This window comes from Ictidomys tridecemlineatus, chromosome 2, assembly GCF_052094955.1.
Source record: "Ictidomys tridecemlineatus isolate mIctTri1 chromosome 2, mIctTri1.hap1, whole genome shotgun sequence".
Taxonomy (NCBI): domain Eukaryota; kingdom Metazoa; phylum Chordata; class Mammalia; order Rodentia; family Sciuridae; genus Ictidomys; species Ictidomys tridecemlineatus.
Genome location: NC_135478.1, coordinates 1,781,339 through 1,803,927, shown reverse-complemented (window position 1 = coordinate 1,803,927; position 22,589 = coordinate 1,781,339). Strand labels below are relative to the sequence as shown.

Below are 22,589 nucleotides of genomic sequence, written 5' to 3'. Positions count from 1 at the left end.
ATGCTAACAAACCCACCTTCCGTTGGCCTCATGACCCGTGTTGACAGAACCACCAACGACTACGAAAGTCACACTTCCAATGTCAAAAACACACTGCAGATTCCCCATCGGTGCAGCACACTTCAAAATGAGAACAAGCAACTGAATTTATAGGAAAAACTACTCTATTGAGATTTTATGTTCTATAAATGAAAGAGCACTTAGAGAAGTCTCACCCCAGTGTTTATTTGCAGGAAAACTGGAAATCCATTTGATAGGGTTTCACTTTTAGGATGAGGTATTGGCCAAGGCGAGGCCCTATTTATCAATAAGATTTCTCTCCTGGGGTAAATTTTCTGGACCTTTATAGATGACTTAATTTGCACAGGTTTTTTTGGTTTTTGTTTTTGTTTTTTACGTACTACTTACATTTATAGGGTTTCTTTCCATGGCGACTTCTCATGTGACCTTGGAAGGATTTGGCACAACTGAAACCTTTCCCACATTTTTCACATCTGTAGGGCTTCTCTTCCAGCTGCGCTGCGTTTTCGGAAGGCTGAGGGCCCCTGGGGGGCTTTTCTGCGCTGCTCACACTCACGCTCACACTCGCCGCGCTCTCTGCAGCGTGCTTCCTCAGGTGTCTGCGCAAGGAAGAGGCCCAGCCCAGAGCTTTCCCACACTTGTCACATCTGTAGAGTCGCTTTCCGTTCTGCATGATCACACTGGTGGAGGGACAGGAGCCCCCCGAAGGGGCTCCCGTCCTGCCGGCACTCACTGACTTCTTTTTCGTGTGCATCCTGACGTGTTTGTGCAGGGATGAAGGCCAACCGAAGGCTTTCCCACACTTTTCACATTTGTAGGGTTTTTCTCCGTTGTGAATTCTCACGTGTCTCTGAAAGGACGTGAGCCAGCAGTAGGACTTCCCACACTGCTTGCACTCGTAGGGTTTCTCCCCGGTGTGCATGATCATGTGCACGCGGAAGGACTTGGGGCAGCTGTAGGCCTTCCCACACTGCTCACACTCGAAGGGCTTCCCTCCCTTGTGCATCATCACGTGGACGCGGAAGGACTTGGGGCAGCTGAAGGGTTTCCCACACTGCTCACACTCGAAGGGCTTCTCCCCGGTGTGGGTCCTGATGTGCTCGGTGAGAGAGTAGGAACGGAGGAAGGTCTTCCCACAGAACCTGCACGCATAGGGCTTCTCCCCGCTGTGGGTCTTGACGTGCGTCCGCAGGTACGAGGGGCGGCTGAAGGCCTTGCCGCACTGGTCACACCTGTGCAGCTTCTGCCCCGTGTGGATTCTCCGGTGCCTCTGGAGGGAGGACGAGTGGGTGAAGACCTTCCTGCACTCGCCGCACTCGTAGCGCCTAGCTGCCCGGGCGCGTTTCCTGGGCGTCTGGCAGGAGGAGCCGCCACCCTCCTTCCTTTGACCCCGTGCACAAAGTCGCTTCAGCGAGTGAATTCTGTTAAAAACAGGGAGCAGGTTGACGACTATGAGCGATTCATTTTTTAAATTTTTTATATGTTTCTTACTTTTGATTTTTTATGTGGTGCAGAGGACGGAACCCGGTTCCTCCCACAGGCGAGGCCAGTGCCTACCCTGAGCCGCGCCCGCCCAGCCCCGTGGTCACTCACACTGCGGTCACACCCGCCTCCATGTGAGTGCAGGTGTTCTGCCCTGTTCTGAACCGGAGGCTCAGGAAGAGGGTTCAGCCCTGGACCGTGACGACAGAAATAGTGATGTCTGGGGACCCTGAGGGGTGGCTTCCAACCGCATCATCTTTCAGACACTCCATGCTCCAGTCATATTCAGAGAACTTCTGGAAACTTCTCTTTGAGTACATTTGGATCCAGCTTGATCCGCCTCCTCCCTCCCCCTTCTTTCCCTCCCCTCTTCCTGACGTTGAACCCAGGGGTGCTTAACCACCTCCCAGCCCACCCACCATTTTGCTGAGTTCCACCTTGACATTGCCGTCCTCCTGCATCAGGGCCCTGAGCGCTGGGATTTCAGGCTGTCACCACTGTACCCAGGCCTGGCTTTACACTCTTTTTGGGGTTTTTTTAGTTCTTTTTTTTAATTTCTCAGTTGTAGGTGAACACGATACCTTTATTTTTTATTCTTACGTGGTGCTGAGGATGGAACCCAGGGCCTGGCACCGGCCAGGGGGGCCTCTGCCCCCGCCCCCGCCCCACCCCTGTGTGTGCCAACTTTCCTCCTTACGCACTGAGAGTCCACTAAGTGACACTCACCTCAGATGTCGCCCCTGTTTGTTGTCCCTCTTTTCGATGCTGTGCTGTCCCCAAGTCTCTCCCAAGAGGGAAGCCCAGGTGTCGTTCCTTTTGAACCTGGCGATCTTCTGCTTGTTGGACAACGAGGCTCCTGGCCGGGCGGGCCCCCTGCGCGGGCTGCCGTCATCTGAAACCCAGCCAGGGACAGACAGGAGGGCGGCGCTGAGGCCCGGCCCAGGCAGGAGCTCGCCGTCTCCTCATTCCACCGTGACGGGCCCCGGGACCAGAACGCAGGCCCCTGTCGTGCACAGAACCACCACAAGGACCACGGCGGAGACCTGCCTGTGGCCTCCGTCAGCCTTCTGTTGCTCCGACAGGACACCTGAGACCCGGACATGCTGAAAGAGGTCTGTCTGGGCTCGTGGTTCTGGAGGCTGGAGGCTGGGCTGCCACGTTAGGTGGCTCCCTCTGGCCAGCTTTGGGTGAGGCCCTCCCCGCGTGTCAACTGTGGCAAAGGAGGGGACGGGAAGCGGTGGGGAGAGCCCAGGGCCAGGTCTGCTCTCCCAGGAAACCGCTCGGTGGGCGCCAGCCTGTCCCTGAGGCCGGCGTGCTCCTGCGAGGACCCAGCTCTCCTGACCCTGGACCCCGTCCTCCAACACGCTCCCGCCCACGGGCTGAGGACCACGCAGCCACACCAGCCTCCCCCGGGCCCGTGAGCGGGAGCCCACACTGACGGCCCGAAAGCCATCACGAGTCAGTGTGACCTCGGCGCCGTCCCGATGGCCGTGACAGCCTCCTTCCCAGGGTCTTCCCCACCTACTTTCCACGCTTTGGAAGGGGCTTAGGTAGGTGGCGGGTGAAGAAGCCGCCCTCACCCACGGAGGCCAGGTGCCTGAAGGTCTCCAGCATCACGTCCCTGTAGAGGTCCCTCTGACCACCGTCCAGCAGGGCCCACTCCTCGGGGGAGAAGTCCACGACCACGTCCTCAAAGGCCACTGGGTCCTAGGACAGACCATCGATGTGCACCGAGGGGCTCCGCCCTGGGGACCGGCTCCTCCTTTCCCACTCCTCCCCCGAAGGCCCTGCTGGGGACCAGGCGCCTCACAGGGGAGGACAGTCCCGCCACTGAGTGGCCCTCCCAGCCGCAGTCAGCTACCCCAGGCCTGAGGGTTGCACCCAGGGGCTTTACCAAAATGAAAGCGTCCGTCTTTGAGTTTTGAGGCAGGGTCTCTCTAGGTTTGCGCATGACCTCAGCTGGCCGTCCTCCTGCCCGAGCCTCCGGAGCTCAGGCCTAAGGCCTGCCCTGCTCCCCCCACGCACAGGCTGGCTCTTCTTTTTTTAGAAATAAATGTGGCACACATTGAGGTGGCAGTCGGGTGTGACACTCGGCCACAGCTGGGGGTACAATGCCCGAGCCTACAGCTGGGGTGTTCCGAGCACGCGGTGTCCCTCACAGTCCCCACGGGTGGGGAACATCCACCCCGAGCGGAGGTCCGCGCCCCTTACCCACGCCCCCCGCGCACCGGTCCCGGGAGCCCCGTCCTGTAGGCCTTCCAGCCGGCGGTCTGTCTGCCCTTCCTGCAAGACCCTCGCGCTGCAGTGGCAGGACTTGCTCTTCCCTGCAGCTTGTCATGTCCCTGCGTGTCCCTCCACAGTTCTGAGCACGTCTCTCACACAGAGGCGTCTCTCTGCGTCTCTGCATGCTGTGGCCCTTCCATTCTTTCTTTTTTACTACTAAAAAGTTCAATATGAAAATGTGCGTGACCCGACTGGCGTGTCACAGGTCACAGGCCCTCTGCAGAGGGGACGTGGGCCTCCTGCTGAACAGCCACCACCCACCAACCCTCCTGGGATTACAGGCGTGCGCCACCTGCCCAGCTGAGAGAAATGCTAATTTTTTCAAACATTTTTTTTAGTTATAGATGGACACAATGTCTTTTTTTTTTAAAGAGAGAGAGAGAGAGAGAGAGAAAGAGAATTTTTCTTTTCTTTTTTTTTTTTTAAAGAGAGAATGAGAGAGGACAGAGAGAGAATTTTTTTAATATTTATTTCTTAGTTCTCGGCGGACACAACATCTTTGTTGGTATGTGGTGCTGAGGATCGAACCCGGGCCGCATGCTTGCCAGGCGAGCGCGCTACCGCTTGAGCCACATCCCCAGCCCCGAGAGAGAGAATTTTTCAATATTTATTTTTCAGTTTTTGTGGACACGACATCTTTATTTTATTTGTATGTGGTGCTGAGACTTGAACCCAGCGCCCCGTGCATGCCAGGCGAGTGCGCTACCTCTGAGCCACCTGCCAGCCCACCGTGTCTTTATTCTGTTTATCTATTTCTCTGTGGTGCTGAGGATCAAACCCAGGGCCTCATGTGTGCAAGGCCAGGGTGGGCGCTGGGCCACATCCCCAGCCCCGAGAGATGCCGACTCTGCTGTCTGTGTATTGCTTACCACAGTGACTTGCTCCCCGGCCTCGCTCCCTCTGTCTGCACAGAGACCGTGTTGGAAGGCAGAGCCGGGCAGGAGGAGGACCTGAGGACCAGACGCCCACAGCCACTGCCTGCCCAGCTCTGCTGACCCTCCGTGAGGGGTCCCTCCCAGGAGCACTGTGTCCTGAGGGGACCAGGACTCCGAAGGGGAGGAAGGCAGTGGGACTTCCCGGAAGCAGGGGTCGGAGGTGGCTTCCACGTGGAGGTGACACTACTTAGGTTGTCCCCTCGGAAGCCCCTGAGTCAGATGATGATGCAGGAAGTTTCAGAGGTGACATTGTTAGGTCATGAGAGCTGTGGGCTGATTCATGGGGATTCGAATGCAGTTCTGAGTGGTCACTAGGGGCAGGGGGGCCTGGCTGGAGGAAGAGGGCGCTGGGGGCGTGACCTGGGACGAGATCCTGTCCTGGATCCGCTGTCCCCAGCGGCAGAGCCGGGCGTCCCTCCTGCTCTCCCTGCACAGTGGCTCTGCCTCAGCCAAGCCCAGAGAGAGGCGCGCGCAGTCAGGACGGAGCCTGAAGCTGTGGCCCGGAATAAACTTGTCCTCTGGCTTGTTCTACTCAACTATTTTGGTCACGGTGACACAAAGCTGTCCACACACAACCCGGGGGCGGGGCGTCTTGGTGGCGTTGGTGAGCCCGTGGGGGCTTCTCACCGGCCTGTCGTGGAAAAGCAGGCTTTCCATGGGCCGCCTTGTCGTTTGTGGTCCTTTTAAAATAACGGGTGTGAACACTTGGGGCTCTCCCTGGCAGGCTCTGGGTGGGACCACAAGGCGCTTTTGCAGTTACACCCGGTTTCTCCTCGCCCTGCGTATTAGGGTCTGTCATTTCTGCCCCCCTCCCGGAGCCAGCGGCAAAGCTCAGACCTGTCTTTTGGGTAAGATCAATTCTTTTTTAAAAACATTTTTTTAGGGCTGGGTTATGGCTCGGCAGTAGCGCACTTGCCTGGCATGCGCGAGGCACTGGGTTCGAGTCTCGGCACCCTATCTATATAAATAAATAAATGAATAAAGGTCAATCGACAAATGTTTTTTTTTTTAATTTTTAATATTTATTTTTAGTTCTCGGCAGACACAACATCTTTGTTGGTATGTGGTGCTGAGGATCGAACCCGGGCCACACGCACGCCAGGTGACTGCGCTACCAGTTGAGCCACATCTCCAGCCCGACAAATGTTTTTTTAATCATTTTTTAGTTGTATATGGATGGACACAATACCTTAATTTTTTATTTACTTATTTGTATGCGGTGGGTGCTGAGGCTCAAATCCAGTGCCCCACACATGCTGGGCAAGCGCTCTGCACTGAGCCCCGGCCCTGGCCCTGGGCTAATTCTTTACTGCACCCCAAGCACCCCATTTTATGATTGAATTTCAAAATAGATCCCTCTAGATCAGGAAGAGCACCAGATTCCAGAAAGATGCCTACTTTAATTTACAAAATATAGAACAAAAGCGAAATAAATGAACAGGAAAAGGAAAGAATTATCAGGAGCGTGAGGAGCCCCAGCCTGGGCTCTGTGGAGGGGTGAGCAGTAGACCCTTAGGCCCAGCCGGGGGCTGGCGCCAGGGGGCGGGAGGGGAGGTGACAGGAGGGGAGGGGGCTTGTCTGCTGGCTGTGGCGCTGAGTGACATGGAGGTCAGGCGGAGTTCTGAGCCGAGCAGTGGCCTGATCCAGCCCAGCGGGCCTCTGTGACCTCCATCACCCTGGTCTCGGGGCTCGGGAGCAGGTCTGCACATGGCTGTGGCCAGGTCGTGGGAGGTGGAGGGTCTGAGGGGAGCAGGGGTGCGGTGCGCGTGGATCAGGCGGATCTCAAGTCCAGCCAGCCGCGTTCCCAGGGGACCGAGGGCGGGTGCCGTGTGAGAGGGCAGACCTCACCTGCTCGGGCGGAGTTAGAGGCCACAGAAGAGGACCAGGGAGGATGGCCATCAGGGAGGATGGTGCAGCAGGTGGGGACGGAGATGAGGATAAGGCACAAGAAGGCAGAGGACACGGTCACTACTGCCCCGCAGAGGTGTGAGCAGGCAGGGATTCCCGCGGGAGGAGGGGCGCCCAGGGACAGCCACCTTCACGCCCGCCCCTGGGAGGCTGAGGATGGCCTCAGCTTGCAGACCCTGCTCCCGGGGTGGGCAGGCCACCCTCCGCTGGACTCCGTGGAGCTCTGTATTTCTGGACGGGCTGCTCACGTGTCTTTGTTGGCGCATGTGGACATTTTAATGAAGCAAAATGCGGAGTTTAAAGAACCCAGATCACTCAAGCCCCTGGTTTCTGTACCGAGGACGGAACAGACCTGGACGCACTTTACAGTTCAGAGAGAACACGGGACGCAATTGTCTCCACAGAAGCCACCACATGTCCACGTTCCTAGGTGGCCCTGGTTCCATAGCCTAAGAATGATGGTTAACCTCTAAGGCCACACAGGACACGAGCCTGGGCCACCCCTGTCACAGACGCCACCGTTTACACACCAAGCCCTCCCTGGCAGGAGGAGGACAGCGACAGATGTGAGCTGACGCACTCCAGAGGGCAGCAGGGAAAACCCGGCCCAGACCGCCCAGTGGAATGCCCACCAGCCGGGTTTCAGCAAGGCCCCCTTCCTTTCTCTAGAGACCCCCCACCTCCCACTCCCCTCATTAGAGTCGAGCAACCAGACCACGTGGTGAAGGAGACCCAGGCAGGAGGGCAGGGCCAGCCGGTCTCCCACTCGCTGGACTCCAGGGTCACGTCAGGCCATCCGACCACGTGGGGCATCCGCCCTGACCACCTGTTCCCAAATGTCCCCAGCCACCTCCCAGGGACACTGGCTCGCGTCCCGGCCTGGTCTCTGCATTTTGCTTGGCAGGTTGGGGTCTGGCTCTCCCCCTGGCCTGTCTGTGGGACTCCGGGCGACAGGGGAGGGTCACCTCTGGCCTCTCCGTGACCCCATCCCCCCGCGGTCAGTGTGTCCCCCAGAAACTAAAACCTGGGGGAAGAACTTCCCGCAGCGTCCGGGCCGAGCAGGGGCAGAGGCTGCTCAGGGTCCCGGGGCACCCCATGCCCACCCTGCTGGGCTCTCCAGAGGGAGAGGACGGGACCCTCCCAAGGCCAGCACTGGGCAGCACCCACCCACACTCACCATCCTGCAGCTCCGGCTCACGCGCTCTGGGGGTCCTGGGCAGCGCCAGGCAGCGCACTGCATCTGGGGCTGGAGGCCACTGAGACCCGCCCAGAGGCCTGGCTGGACTGCGATGCTGACCCCATTGGACGGCCACACCCCAGACACGCCCCAGCCCCTGCAGGGCGTCCCAAGAGCACCCCAGCTCCTGATTGGCCATCTCCTTGACTGGACACTTCCCACGCAGCGTGTCCAGGGGAGGCTGCCCAGGCCCTGGGGCCCCCAGGGTCTCCCTTCTGAAGGGAAGATGGTCCTTAGATGGGCGCAACCCGGGGCCCTCCGGCCGGACTTGGGGTCAAGGGAGGGGTCGGGAAGGTCCCCACCCGTGAGCAGGTCGGCCCAATCGCCTGGACTTTGTAGCATATGAGGACACACTGGCCAGCTGCCTCCTGGACACGGCTCAACGTCTGGAGTCCTTGACCACGGCACAGCTGGGGGACCCCAGGACAATGACCGGCTCTGCGGCCAGCCAGCCTTCAGCAGGCAGAGTGCAGGGGACACTGGGCTTCGGCCCCCTGAGCGCAAACCCAGGTCACGCAGCTGTGCCTAGGATCCCGGCTCCAGGGTCACTTCAGCCTGAAGGCAGGAAAGACGGCTCTGTGTCTGAGATGCCTGTGGACATAGGTGATCAAGGGGACACCGCGGCAGGCCTGTCCCCAGGGCAGACGTCGTGGGGTCCTCTGATCGTGGTAGTCACTTAAGTGCAGGTTTCTTGCCAGTCCAGGGCCCGTCGGCTGAAGGAACCCAACACCAGGCTCCCCGGCTCCCCCCTCCCGGGGCTTGGGGCGACTCACAGTCACCAAGGCTCAGGGCTCCTTCCCCCCCACGACGCCCGGCTCTTTACCAGGCACCCAGCACCGCCCTCTCTCACGCCGGGCTTGGCGGCCTCCTGGGACTGACATGCTGGACCTCGGGCTGGAGCCCTGCCAGAGCTGCAGCTGTCCCCACCCAGCCCTGAGGGCCGGGCACTCTGCTGGGGTCACGGGCCCACGGAGCCTCCAGACGCGCCCGCTGCAGCTGCCCCTCACATCAGGGGCACTGTGACGAGCGAGCGGCGACCCCACCCTCACGTCCTCCCCGGCCTCCCTCCGACCCCGTCATCGGAGCCCGTCCCTGTGTCTCTCACCGAAGCCGTGGGCTTCCTGCCGGCGCCACGCCCCTCTCCCCCTGATGGAACTGCATTCCCTGCTCTGCGCCCACGCGGCGGCGCCGTCCTGCCCACTCCATCTCGGAACCGTCAGGAGGTGAGCAGAGCCCTCCTACCACCCAGGCGGTCAGCTAACATCCAGGTCATCGTGAGCACAGCGCCCTGGACACCAGAGCAGCTGATGACCACTTGGCCCCGGCCTGCGCTGGCCAGCCAGGAGACTTTCCTTCCCTTAAAGGGGCCGCCCGCTGCGAGGGCGGCCAACACGGGCCAGGGTTCACGGATACCCGGCCCCGCCAGGAGACAGGGTCGTCCACCACGTCACTGAAATGTCTGAGAAGACGCCACAGAGCCCTGCCCCGCCACTCGTCCCCCGGGATCTCCCCAGTGGCCCGGGATGACTGACTCCAAGTGCTCCTCCAAGGCCCGCCGTCTTAGTTGTGCGTTTCTTGGGCAGGTGGCCTTTAAGATCTACACACAGAAGGGCACTCGTCACACACACAGAAGAGATGACACAAATCACCCACTGGGGACGGGTTCATCGGGAGGCTGACTCGGTTTCCGTTTGGAATCCACGAGACAAGAACCCAGGGAGCAGGAATGGCTGGGGTCCGCCGCCACCTGGGGGCACGGCCACCGTAGGGAGCCGCAGGGAGCAGGAGAAGGGAAGGAACTTCCCGAGCAAGAGCCTCCGACCGTGCAGGACGTGACCTCGAGTGGCACACACAACAAACTGGGCGGGGACGCACGGAGCAGGGACACCCACGGGTGATATGAAGAGCCGCGAGGAAATGACCCCTACGGTTCTGGATATCGTCCTCCTCCAGAGCAAGGCCCGGCGGTGAGGCACCGTCCAGGCAGGACTCGGGAGCCCTCCCCGCCCCCATGGTCATCCCGACAGGATCCTTACTCCAGAAGGTTCCAGCTAATGGGCCACCCTCGTGCCGTTTCCTACACCACGTGTTACCCCCAGAGTCAGCAACACGATTCACCTCCGCCTCACGGTAAGGGACCGTCGGAGGCACTGTGCGCAGAACGGCCCTCCCCACGCACCCTCAGGAGACCCGGCCACTCGGGCGCGGGACCCGCGTGCTTGACGCAAGACTCACCGCAGAGCAAGTGACCAGAGGGGCCTGCCCAGCTGCCCCCAAGGGCAAGGGCAGCGGGCTCTCAGGGCGATGCGGCGGGAGGCTCTGGAGCGTGGCGCCCACACTGGTTTCAGGATTCACGCCGGTGCCTGAGGGCCAGGATGTGGCTCTGAGCCTCACCTGGGGAGGGCACACTAAGGGTTACAAGGGCGCGAGTCGTTCAGGGTGCAGCGGGAGGGTGCCTGAGGGCCAGGACGTGGCTCTGAGCCTCACCTGGGGAGGGCACGCTAAGGGCTACAAGGGCGCGAGTCGTTCAGGGTGCAGCGGGAGGTCATCGGGAATCACCCGCAGGGATCTGTGACAGTGCCCAGCGCCTCCTAGAACCATGCAGGGATCTTTTTATTTGGGGGGTAGGATGGAAGAAATTGACCCATGCATTTTGGGGTGAGTTTGGAGGGCTCTGAGACAGTCACCTCCTAAGTAACTGACCACTTAAGTGAGATGGTGGCTCTGTGGCCGGATTCATTCCGCTAGTGCCTTCAGGAGGCTGGAGCAGCTGTGCGAGCACCGGGCTGGACCAGCTCACAAAGTGGGAGGCCATCGATACTGCACAAGGGAGAACCTCACAGAAAGGTCACCTTGCCGCTGGATTTAGGATCTGGAAAGTCTCGGACGGGGATTCACAACCGAAAGCCGGTGAAAGAGAATTCAAAAGAAAATGGAAGGAGACGGGCCTCGAGGGATCAGCTTCACTCAGAGCAGAGGGGCAGACTTTCAAGGGGAAAATGGTGGCGGGCTCCAACAGGGTCTGGTGGCATAGGGTTCAGCGGAGCCAGGTGGGGGGAGGTTGGTGTCAGGTTCATTTAGGGTGGAGCAGGAGGGTGTGGGGAACACTGTAGACCAGGGGAGTCCCTGGAGCCCACTGTCCATCTCCTTCGTTCCGCACTCTGGGAGGGGGTGATGAGCTGGGGCCAAGTCCTGGCTGCTTCCTGCTGCGATGGGGTGGGTAGGAGACCCCTGCAGAAATCTGGCGTAGGGCAGGGGACGGGAGGGACTTTAGGTCCCTGTGCAGTGCTGGCAGTTGTGGCTTGAGGGGGTGCAGAAGGAGGTACTTGGACACCCTCACGGGTGGCTCCTTCCTGGTGGGGTTCAGAGAGCCACGTGGCTAGTGAAGGAGGAGGGTGGCTTCTGCGAGTCCTGGGTGGGGGTCTGGGCTGGACAGCTCACCTTACCCAGAAGAGCCTCGGTACCCAGTTAGGAAAGCCATGGGGGGCTGGGTGGGGCTGGGGGCAGAGCGGTCCCTCTCACGAGTGTGAGTCACTGGTTCGATCCTCAGCATCACATAAAAATTTTTTAAAAATAAAGATATTCTGTCCATGTACAACTTAAAACATATTTTTATAAAAATCTCCATTGACAACTAAAAGATATTTTTTAAAAAGCCGGGGGGAAATGTCATTACAAGAAAAACGAGTGTTAGAGGGTTAAAGAGGGAGAAGCCAGCAAGTCCTCCGTCTTAGGAATCAGCTGGGTCTCACCTCTGCTCTTCCGTTGGGTCCTGTGGTTGGGTGACCTTATCAGTCCTGATGGACACAGAAGCCACATTCTTCCCTGAAAAAGAGGCAGAGGCCACCTTGCTCAGCAGTAGGAGATCTGGACCCCCGACTCTGCAGGACAGCAGACGCCGGGATCCAGCTGACTTTGCAGTCAGTACCGACCCGGCCACCTGTTGGGTGCCTTCAATCACCTGCACTGTGAACAGAGATCCCCCCACTGCTGGCCCCGTGAGCAGGGGAAGGGGCTGAAGGGCTGTCCTGGGTCTGCTGTGTGAGGTCCTCTCAAGACAGGCAAACCTTGGATGTTAGGAAAAACAAAAAGGGGAGGAGCAAGGTCAACCAAGGTGCAGAGGCTGCTCCAATTAGTGGTAGGCAGGGGAAACACAGGCCTCACAAAGGAAAAATGCCTCCAGATTTGGGGACACCAGGGCTGTGAGCTGACCCACGTGTAGGTCTTACGTTCTATTAAAATAGGACCATTGTCTCTTAAATGCCCAGGTATGGGTCCACTTGGTTAGAACTGGTTTTGCTGGGTGTCAAATTGATCTTGTTCCTGTCTATTGTAGGAGTCACACTGAGTTCCCTCAGGGGATCACTCTTGGAAACTGTGAGCAGCCTCTCAGCTCAGGTTTCCTGACCACGTGGCTTCCTGGGAAGCATCAGGGATGTCTCCCTTCTCCAATGGCCCCCTTCTCGGCAGCATGTGCACTGGTTGGCTTTCGGTTCTCCAGGGTCTCATGGATCCCCCTGGTTGGGAGGTCATGTGGCCCAGAGTTTGCAAAGCCCAGGTTCAAGCCGACCCGGAGGGCAAGAGGCACACATTGGCCATTTTCTCTCTCTTGCCCTTTTATTTCCTTATCTCTAGTCTCTAGGCTTTGGTCTTAAACATCGAGCAAGCCAGTTTCACGAGTCTTAAAGTAAGACTTTGATGTCTATAATTTTACAGCATTATTTAATTGGGTCGGTATTAGGAGTGGAAATTAGCCTACATCCTGGACGTCTACAGATGATGGCCTATTACCTCAGACTAACCCAAGTTGTCATATTGAAAGTTGAACTTTTGTAGGACACTGACAGACAACAGTTAAAGTTTACCAGGAAATATCAAATAAGATTGTGAGGACCCACTCTGAATGACCTGTGCCTTCCATCCTGAAGTGGGGGGCTTTGACTGGTCACTACATTTCATAGTGACCTGGACATTGTCCTGGTCCAGGAAGTGAGGGTGTGTCTTCAGATGTAGGCGATGCCCCTCGGGTTGAATTACACTCCCCTTCCCCTGTAACCCTGCCCCTTCTGGCTTTTTTTTGGATGGAACTTTCTAACAATAAGGGTCCCCCCAATAAGAGCCCACTTCCAAATGTGCTCGCTCTCCCTGTCCCCCTCTCTCTCCCTGTCCCCTCTCTCTCCCTGTCTCCCTCTCCTCTCTCTCTCCCTGTCTCTCTCTCTCTCTCCCTGTCTCCCTCTCTCTCTCTCCCTCTCTCTCTCTCTCTCTCCCTGTCTCTCTCTCTCTCTCTCCCTGTCTCTCTCTCTCTCCTGTCTCTCTCCTCTCTCTCTCTGTCCTCTCTCTCTCTCTCCCTCTCTCTCTCTCTCTCTCTCTCCTTGTCTCTCTCTCTCTCCCTCTCTCTCTCCCTCTCTCTCTCTCTCCCTGTCTCTCTCTCTCTCCTCTCTCTCTCCCTCTCTCTCTCTCTCTCTCTCTCTCTCTCTCCCTGTCTCTCTCTCTCTCTCTCCCTGTCTCTCTCTCTCCCTGTCCTCTCTCTCTCCCTGTCTCTCTCTCTCTCCCTGTCTCTCTCTCTCCCTGTCTCTCTCTCTCCTCTCTCTCTCTCCCTGTCTCTCTCTCTCTCTCCTTGTCTCTCTCTCTCTCTCTCTCCCTGTCTCTCTCTCTCCCTCTCTCTCTCCCTGTCCCTCTCTCTCTCTCTCTCTCTCTCTCCCTGTCTCTCTCTCTCTCCCTGTCTCTCTCTCTCCCTCTCTCTCTCTCTCCCTGTCTCTCTCTCTCTCCTTGTCTCTCTCTCTCTCTCCCTCTCTCTCTCTCCCTGTCTCTCTCCCTCTCTCTCCTTGTCTCTCTCTCTCCTCTCTCTCTCTCCCTGTCTCTCTCTCTCTCTCCCCTTGTCTCTCTCTCTCTCTCCTCTCTCTCTCCCTGTCCCCCCCTCTCTCTCCCTGTCTCTCTCTCTCTCTCCCTCTCTCTCTCTCTCCCTCTCTCTCTCTCTCCCTGTCTCTCTCTCTCTCCCTGTCTCTCTCTCTACCTCTCTCTCTCTCTCCCTGTCTCTCTCTCTCTCTCTCTTGTCTCTCTCTCTCTCCCTCTCTCTCTCCCTGTCTCTCTCTCTCTCTCTCTCTCTCCTTGTCTCTCTCTCTCTCTCCTCTCTCTCTCTCTCCCTGTCTCTCTCTCTCTCCCTCTCTCTCTCTCTCCCTCTCTCCTCTCTCTCTCCCTGTCCCCCCCCTCTCTCCCTGTCTCTCTCCCTCTCTCTCTCTCTCTCCCTCTCTCTCTCTCTCTCCCTGTCCCCCCCCCTCTCTCTCTCTCTCTCTCTCTCTCTCTCTTCAGCCTCTCCTGACTTTCTCCTGCTCTCCCATTTGGAGACCCTGAGGCCGAGAGCCGAGAAGCCGTCCTGAAGCTAGTTTAAAGGGAAAGCGTGTCTGTGTTTAATTTGGTGCTTCTGGAAATTCACTTGAGCAACCTTAAGCCCAGCTGCCTGTACAGGTCAGAGGCGCAGAAATTGACAAGAGTAAAGCCGTGTTGAGATTGTACAATAGCTGGGAACCAAGAAACACGGTTTTTATAACCCCAATCTTTTACACTAAACCTTGGTTTGAAGAAAATAAGCTTAGGAAAATGTTCTTCTAATCTTATACTATGAAGACTTGTGTCCGTGCAAGACATGTACACGTTTACTGTACAGAGAGACCAGTAAAGCACCACAACTACACAGCTGTTTTTATATTGACTGAGTTTAGCATTTAAAGAAAAATTCAGAATTTTTAATGTAATATAATAAACTAAAATAACAGTTGTTTAACCCGAGCTGTACAAACGCTAATTCCTTTAAGGCCAGCTGCTCTAAAGAATAAAACTTAACAGACACAAGAAATTATCTTTAAAAAAAAAACTTTATTTATTTGTTTTAGTTGTTGATAGACCTTTATTTATTTATTTGTGGTGTTGAGAATCGAACCCAGTGCCTCACATGTGCCAGGTAAGCGCACTGCTACTGAACCACAATCCCAACCCAAGAAATTATCTTGATAGATAGGAGCAAATTAATGTTTTAAAAATCTTTATTAATTTAACCCACAAAGGATCAAACTTTGGTTTACGTCAGTACTTCTATTTGGCCTTAGGAAAAAGCCTTAAATAATTTTGACTGTGCTAATTATATACTTCTAATTTAGTCATACAAACGCTTTGAAATTCACCCTCCACAAACCTTCTGCAACTTAAGACATTTTACGACTTTTTACTAAACCACACAAAGACTTTCTCATCCAGAAACATTTTCCCTTCTACTTTCTAATTAAAATACATTTCCATACCTAGAACCCTCTGGTATCTCTTTGCCAGCTGTTGACCCTTTTCTTAATTCACACTCTGAAACAATCTTTTTAGTATTCATTTATTTTTTAGTTGTAATTGGACACAACACCTTTATTTATTTGTTTTTATGTGGTGCTGAGGATCGAACCCAAGGCCTTGCTTGTGCTGGGCAAATGCTCTACTGCTGAGCCACAGCCCCAGCCCACACTCTGAAACAATTCTAACAAAATTTCTGAAATTCGACAAATTACTCCACTTTAATAAGATAAAATACTTTGTTTTTATGGTACTTTAAGTGAAGCCCAAATGAAACCTCTTGAACTCTCTGCATATAAATCACAACTGATAGTATCTTAACTCTTAGTTCCTTGTTTTCAGTGAAAGCAATCTTAAACATTTTTCCATTCACCAATTTATGAAAACACACACATAATGTTTGAATATATTACCTTATGAAATTTAAGAAGTGAAAAGTACCTGATTTTGTATTCAGTAGTTCGCACTTTAACTTTGTAAATTTATTTGTGATTGATTTATGGTTAATCTGACTTATGTTTAATCTAACTTATTCATTTTTAACTGTAAAAACCAAGATATCATAAATGTAGTTAACAGTATTGGCCATCACTTCCTTGTTGGAAAAAATCCTAGAAGCAATGGATATTACATTCTAGATATTTTATAGAAATCAACATTCTATTAAATATTGTCTGACAACTTCTTAGAAAAACTTGCAAGTTAGCAATTAAAAAAAATTTTTTTAGTTGTAGATGAACACAATACCTTTATTTATTTATTTATTTTTATGTGGAGCTGAGGGCTGAACCCAGGGCCTCTCCCGGGTTAGGTAAGTGCTCCACTGCTGAGCCACAACCCCAGCCCTTGTGAGTTAGTAATTTTAAAGACATCTTTACTCTCATTTGTTTACCTAATTTAATTTGAACATTTTCAATCATGTGAACTTAAAGATATCTGGATCCATTTCCCTTTTAAATTTTAATTTATGAGCGCTCATGTATCTATATGCCAATTTTGATACATGTACATGACATATGGACACAGATACATGTAGGCACAACCCAGGATACACGTGATACACACGTACCCAAAACAGACAGGAGACAGAGAGCTAGTGGGTGTTTGTTGTGACATTTCCCCCAATGTACTTGAGAGCTGATCCTTGAAAATTAGCCTTTGAACAAAGACAAAGTGTAAAAGCTGTAGTTAGATAAAATAAGACTGATCAGAAAAAGGTATCGATCTAGGCACACAGGATCAAATGTGGATTCACCATGAAACCGTGGGCACAAAAACATAGAATCCAGGCGTTGGGGATTGAGCCGTCGCAGAGCCCTCGCCTAGCATGAGTTTGGTTCTTGGCCCTGAAAAAAATATACAGAATTTTAAAGACAGGAGTTCTAGAAAATGACACAGCCATGACGTGATCAGAGTTCACTTTTTGGCTCAGATTAATTTAGATGCTGAAAGAGTGAGGGGGCCCTGGAGTGGCCAGGTAAAGACGCTCCAGGATTCCCTTCCCGACCCGTCCGTCCTGCAGTTTAGGGAGGAACTTGTTAAGACAGCTGTGTGGTCGACTGTGGGTCTAAAGGCATCTGGATGCACAAGTGAGCCTGCCCCCGTGGTCCCAAATGGATCCTGTGTGAGCCTGGCACGTCTTGCGGGCCCCACGATTCGCAGTTCGAACGTGAGCCTTGGTGAGCGGGGACCTGGCAGGAGCTCAGGGAAGCTGCGTTCTTGAGCTAAACTCACGCCTGCGGCATTTTAGCCCTTTGTTCTTTGTGAAATCAGCCTCCCAAGGTGTGGCCCTGTGATTTATGATTCCCCGAGGCCAGTTTTACCCCCGTTGATAATCGGGCCAGGTTGGTGCAGACAGTCCCCCGGCACCCCCTTCATCTCAACTGTGGTTAGGTCATCCCCCGACATCGAGGAGCAAGCTCCCCTCCAAACAGAAAATAATAAAAAAGAGAGAAATGGGCGCCTGTGGGGGGACTGTCTCCCTGATCCCGGAGCCTCTAGGGGTCAGTAGCTTCTGCCTTGCCCTCCATGGCCTGTGGCTGGGCCTCTCAGAGTGGAGGATGATTTTCCATGACTCTTTTAATTTGAGGGAGGACATTTTCCAGCTGGCTGTGCCCTTGAACTGTCTGGCATGCTCCCTTGGTCCTGGGGGTCCTCACACTCAGGGACCACGGTCGCGCGCCGTGCTTCCCAGTTTGAAGAGCAGGCTCGCCTGGTGGTGCTCTGGGAGACGTCTCCACTGGAGAGAGATGACCTGGCTCCTGAACCAGGACGGAGGAGGTGGTCGCTCTAATTAACGGAGACGGCGTCTCCACCTGCAATCCCAATCCTGCAGGAGCCCCGGGGTCCAGGTGAGCCCAAAGCCTGGGGTCTCTGCAGGGCGCTTCCCCACAAGACCAAAGAATGAGGAGGCCAGTGCTGCACTTCTCCACGAGACCAAAGAATGAGGAGGCCAGTGCCGCACGAGGGAACAAAGTGGCCGAAAGTGGCCTGACCTGAGGTCTGAGCACAGAAGGAAGGAATGGAGGGGAGTTAGGAGGAGGAGGCCATGAAGGGCCAATGGAGGACCCGATGCTGGTCCTTGCTCCATCCCCTGGCTGTAAGGCTCAGGACTGAGGCTGATGGCCAGTCAGTACTGGCCTCCATGAGCCACAGTGGACCTGGGAGAAGAAACGTGTGGAAATTCAGCCATGTTCACCCTGGCTGGGGGCTCCCCTGGCCACAGAGCCGGAGACGTGCGTGTCCTTCAACACTACCCCTGAAGCTGTGAGTGGGGTGCCCTTAATGGCAGGGCTCCCTGGGCCGCAGCAGCAGGCCCTGCAGCCCCCACCTCTGCATCCCAGCAGCCGTGTCCCTGTCCTCTCCTGGACCCTGGGCTCCAAGGCTGTACTCGGTGCAGCGCGACTCTGCTCACGGAGGAAGCGGCTGCTGCCCCCAACCCGCGTGGGCAGCTGTACTTAAGGTCACTCGTGTGGATTTCCAGGGACACCAGATAAAACACGGACACCCTTGACCTCGACACAAGCTTCAGCACGGCTTCTCCGCCCTCGGCCTCCGGCTCCCCACACGGGAGAGCAGGAGAAAGTCAGGAGAGGCTGGCGAGAGCCAGCACGTTCACAAGTGGGCTTTTGGGGGGGGGGAACCATCCTCAAAAGGCCAGAAGGGGCAAGGTTACAAGGGACAGGTGAGTGTGATCTGTCCAAAGGGCCATGGAGTGACAACGCCTGTCTGAAGACGCATCCTCAAACTTCCAGGGCAGGGCGATGTCCAGGTCACCAGGAGATGCAGTGGTGGTCAGAGCCTCTCCGCTCCAGGACGGAAGGGGCAGATGGTTCAGAGTGGCTCCCACACGTTCCCCCTTCTTTCTTTGTAAAAGCAGGTGAGGGTCACTGTTTCGAGTCCCTGAATCCGTGTTCTGAAGGATCTCCACCCTCCAATTACAAGACAAGAGAGAATCAGCAGCAAAGAGAACAAGACAAGGGTAGACCAGGCAGAGGGTTTCGGAATGTTTCAGGGTTAAAGCCGTTTACTTCTTTTAATATCTGATCAGCGAAGGAAGTAGGAGCCGAAAAATCAATCTCACTTTTTTGTATTTCTTGAATATGATGACGTAACTCCAAAAGATCCAAGCTGTTATTAATATTTTGCCAAACACCCAATGAATGGTTGTTAACCTTCTCCGACCCTGTTGGGAAGCCGCGTATTCGGCAGCAGTAACACCCACAGACTTACATTCCGCGTGACATTGAAGTGTTTCCTTGAATTTCAAAGCTGAAAGCTCATTACCAGTATTTATGACAGTAGCCTCTAAGGCATGTGGCTTAGTCTCGGTCCTTTCATCAATATTTATTTGACTATGAAGAGCCTTGGAAGAATTCTGAGCCAAAGCATTGAGAAAATCTGCAGGTTGAATGTTTTGAGATACGGCCACCGGAGCTGTGACCGTGGAAGCCACAAAGGACATCAGGGCAACAGCTCCCACCGTCACGGGTCCAGGAGCACGTGGGTCTCGCTCGCTGGGCGTGTGTGTGTTGAAGACTCGACCCTGAAACTACAGCTGGCAATGAGAGAAAAGAGGGCTGAGGAGCGTCTGCGTCCCTCCCCTTATACACCTGGTGTCAGCCAGATCACCTTTGTCACACGTCACAAGGTGTCTATCACCTCTCCTTCCAACTTGCACCTCCAGTGATTAAAACCTAAGGAGACTGAACACAGGCCCGCAGGCCAGAGCAAGGACCTTCCTTTCAAACTCTGGTAAAGGCCGGTCAGCAAGACGTAGGCCCAGACACCTTTCTGAACGCCACCTTCGCTGACGGTCAGGATGGTGCCGACAAATCCTCCGGAGTCGGGGCAGGGCCCTTGCACAACAGCCTTTTGTCAATGTCAGGAGACCAGTCCAAGGTGGACCCACTGATCTAGACACTTAGGTCGTATTGGACAAGGACTTACACAACTCGTCCACTTAGGAAAGGTGCCCATTTCTACTGCAGAACAGTTGGGACAGTGGGTACTCGTAGGCGCTCTGCTGAGGTGGCTGGTTGTTATGAGAAAGTCCCTTTTAATAACTGATCTGATCTGAGGCTTTAAGGCCCTGGGGGCAGTGCCATTAGCTGGTCTAGGTCCCCTGCCGCCGTCTGGCTGGGACAAATCACGAGCCACTGAAGCAGGAACAAGCTTTATTTCTGAACTCCACCAGCACACTCCACACACGCTCCTGGGAAATCTGCCGACCGCCACGCGGCTCCCCCAGGAACAAGCAACCGGAAATATCCCCTCTGGAAATTCCTCCTCCTGCACTTCCCCAACCAATGGGAACTCTCCGGGAATCCCCGGGAATCCCCACGAGAACTCCAAAGTAGCGGCCGAGGCGGATAGTCATGCCTCGCCTGTCAACCAACACTGTTGGCAAAATGCCAGGGGCCACGCGGACTAGCTGTGGCTCTCAGCAGTCCCCAACGTCTGTCTTTTCCTCAAATGCCACTTTTAGACAGCCAGCATGTCTATCGTGGGACCCGCCAAGGGTGGTTGGGCACTACAGGCAGAATGGTCAAACCCTGTCTCGCGGACGGAGTCGGGTGGTGTCTGCAAACCCGCCCGCCGTACCCGAGTCATTAGTACATCCTGGGTGCCTTCTCCAGTCCACACGGCTGGGTCCCCCGACGCCCCTTCACCACAGCTCAGTGGTGTGTCACTGCAGGGAGCGTGTCACTGGGGACTCTCTCCCCTGCCGTGGAGTCGGCCTCCTCGGTCCCTCCGAGACGGGGCCTCCTCATTCAGGTTCTCGGGGCCACCCTTCTTCCCCTCTTCCTTCTGGGGGAAGGCTTCTCTGGGTCCACCTTCAGCGGTTTGAATCTTGGTTCTAGGTCCTCCATGCCTGATGGCGCGTTCAGGTTCCCAATAGGACAAGCAGCACCTCTGGGAAAATACACGCATGACCTCTGCCCCACATGACCACTGGACCTGGTCCTCTCCATTGGCCAGTCGGTAAGTCCTTCCACCAAACCCGGCCTAAAGGGCCTGTTGCTGTGGAAGACACGCGTCGCTCAGCTGCGGTGTGACTCTGAGTCACAGTTTAGGAAATTCCAAATGAACAGAGCATGACTGAGGTTGTTTTGGGGAGTCCCAGTCCTCTCTCCCCCTCTTTAGTTCTCTAAATTGTAGCTTAATGGATAAATGAGCTCGTTCCACAGTGGCTTGACCTTGGGGGTTGTGAGGAATTCCTGTTTATGGTCAATACAAAACTCTCTGCAAAACTGTTGAAAAGAAGAGCTTGCATAAGCCGGTGCGTTACCAGTTTTAATCTGTCAAGGACATCCTAAACTGCAAAGGCAGCTACGCAGTGGGAAACGACACGTTGGGCATTTCCTTGCATGGGCTGTGGCGAAGACAGATCTAGAGTAAGTATCTACAATTACACGTACACAGCACTGTTTACCAAACTGAGGAAGGCGAGTTACGTCCATCTGCCATGACTGATTTGGCTTTAATCCATGGGGATTTACCCAGATGGTAAAGGTGGAAAGTGTCTGACACACTGCGGGCAGGGACGTACAAGTTGACGAGCTTGCTGTCTAGTAATATTAGTTTTTTATGTAAACTGGAAGCATTTTGATGATGTAAGAAATGCAAAGCTTGTGCACAGTCATACAAAGACATTTGCTGACAAACAGCAACCGATTTATCAATCTTATCATTACCTGATGTTAGAGGCCCTGGGAGATCAGTGCGGGCCCGTATGTGGCCTATAAAACATGGCTGTTGGCACATATGTGGCATCTTTTGCAAGGTATGAAACAAATTGAGTAACTCTTGTGATGGTGAACACCAAATAATTGAAGTTTCGATATTCTTTGTAACTAATTAATAAATATTAATTAGCTCACTGCAAAATGACTTAAAGCACAAACAAGAGCTGGAGTTCTGCTCCTGCTCGCCGGGCTCTGTGTGAGCCTGACTGTAAAACATGCTTCCCCCCAGTTGAGCCAAAAGTGAGCACATTAGTGCGCCATCTATTGGTTGTGCAGGCACGATGATTTTGGAAAAATAAATGCAGTTACTAAGGCAAATTGAGTCATTTTATCAAGAGGATATTGACTTTCTATCTGATCAGGAAAATTAGCAAAAGCTATTTTCCAAGTATTAGAAGTTTGGAGAATCCAATCCTTCGTTGAGCAGAAAATGGGTTGATTATAACCTGAGGTTCTGATCCAACCAGCTGTAAAGCTCACGTTCTACCCTTAATAACCAACTGAGCAACAAAATCATGAGAAGGAGCTGATGGCTTTTGAGGGGAGTGGGCTAAAGGGACCACTCAAGCACTCCCAGTGTTTGCCATATTGCTCCTGCAGGAGCGTGAGCCGTCGGGAGTATCAATAAATACAGAGGCTCTGTGGGCTAACTCTAGTACGCTGAGCATTTTTAAAGTATTTTTTAGACATTTCCTCAAGAAGGGCAAAGCAAAAAGAGAGAGAAAAGACATCAAATACAAACCTAAAAACACCATCCTCTGTCCTCATTCCTCATCCCCATAAATGATGGCCGTCACCCTTCAGTACAAATGACTCAGGTCAAATGACAAGTGGCCCCTCCAGGAAAGGTCCTACTGTGTGATGGGGCTAGCTCGCCGCGGGGGTCTGTTGTCCACTGCCTGCAATGGCCATGCTGCTGGGAAAGGCCTAGCCCGAAAGAAAAGAACAAAACGAAGCCGCTCTCACCCCTGCCCCAGAGGACACTGGACACTGTGGAAGCTAAGAGCCAAGCCACTGCACGCGCTCTGCGTCATGAACCGCAGCCACCCAGTGGGTTTTCATGGGGAGGAGAGTGAGTTGCTGGGCGTGGCCCCGACAGCGTCAGCACCAACCCTGGCTGCAAGAAGGCGGGGCGGGGCGGGG

The 22,589-nt window shown here is 54.5% G+C and overlaps 1 protein-coding gene across 1 annotated transcript; it reads right to left on the bottom strand.

Annotated features, from left to right (window-relative positions):
* Positions 1 to 190: 190 nt before the first annotated feature.
* Znf556 (zinc finger protein 556) lies at positions 191 to 10,681 on the bottom strand. The gene is made up of 6 exons (XM_078031505.1): positions 10,570 to 10,681; positions 10,102 to 10,229; positions 3,029 to 3,210; positions 2,846 to 2,937; positions 2,230 to 2,464; positions 191 to 1,442 (listed from the first exon to the last, which is right to left on the bottom strand). Exons 1-6 carry the CDS (start codon positions 10,679 to 10,681, stop codon positions 401 to 403), a joined length of 1,791 nt encoding a protein of 596 aa, XP_077887631.1. The 3' UTR covers positions 191 to 400.
* Between the last annotated feature and the right edge of the window lie 11,908 nt (positions 10,682 to 22,589).

Bases quoted from the DNA above. Each gene is read 5' to 3' on its own strand.
- Znf556 (XM_078031505.1), bottom strand. From the start codon at position 10,681: ATGGCCTCCCACTTTGTGAGCTGGTCCAGCCCGGTGCTCGCACAGCTG. The intron at 10,230-10,569 runs GTCAGTTACTTA...CCTGGCCCTCAG, and splicing joins GCCACCATCTCACTTAAGTG to GCACCGGCGTGAATCCTGAA. The intron at 1,443-2,229 runs GTGAGTGTCACT...TGTTTTTAACAG, and splicing joins AAACAGGGGCGACATCTGAG to AATTCACTCGCTGAAGCGAC.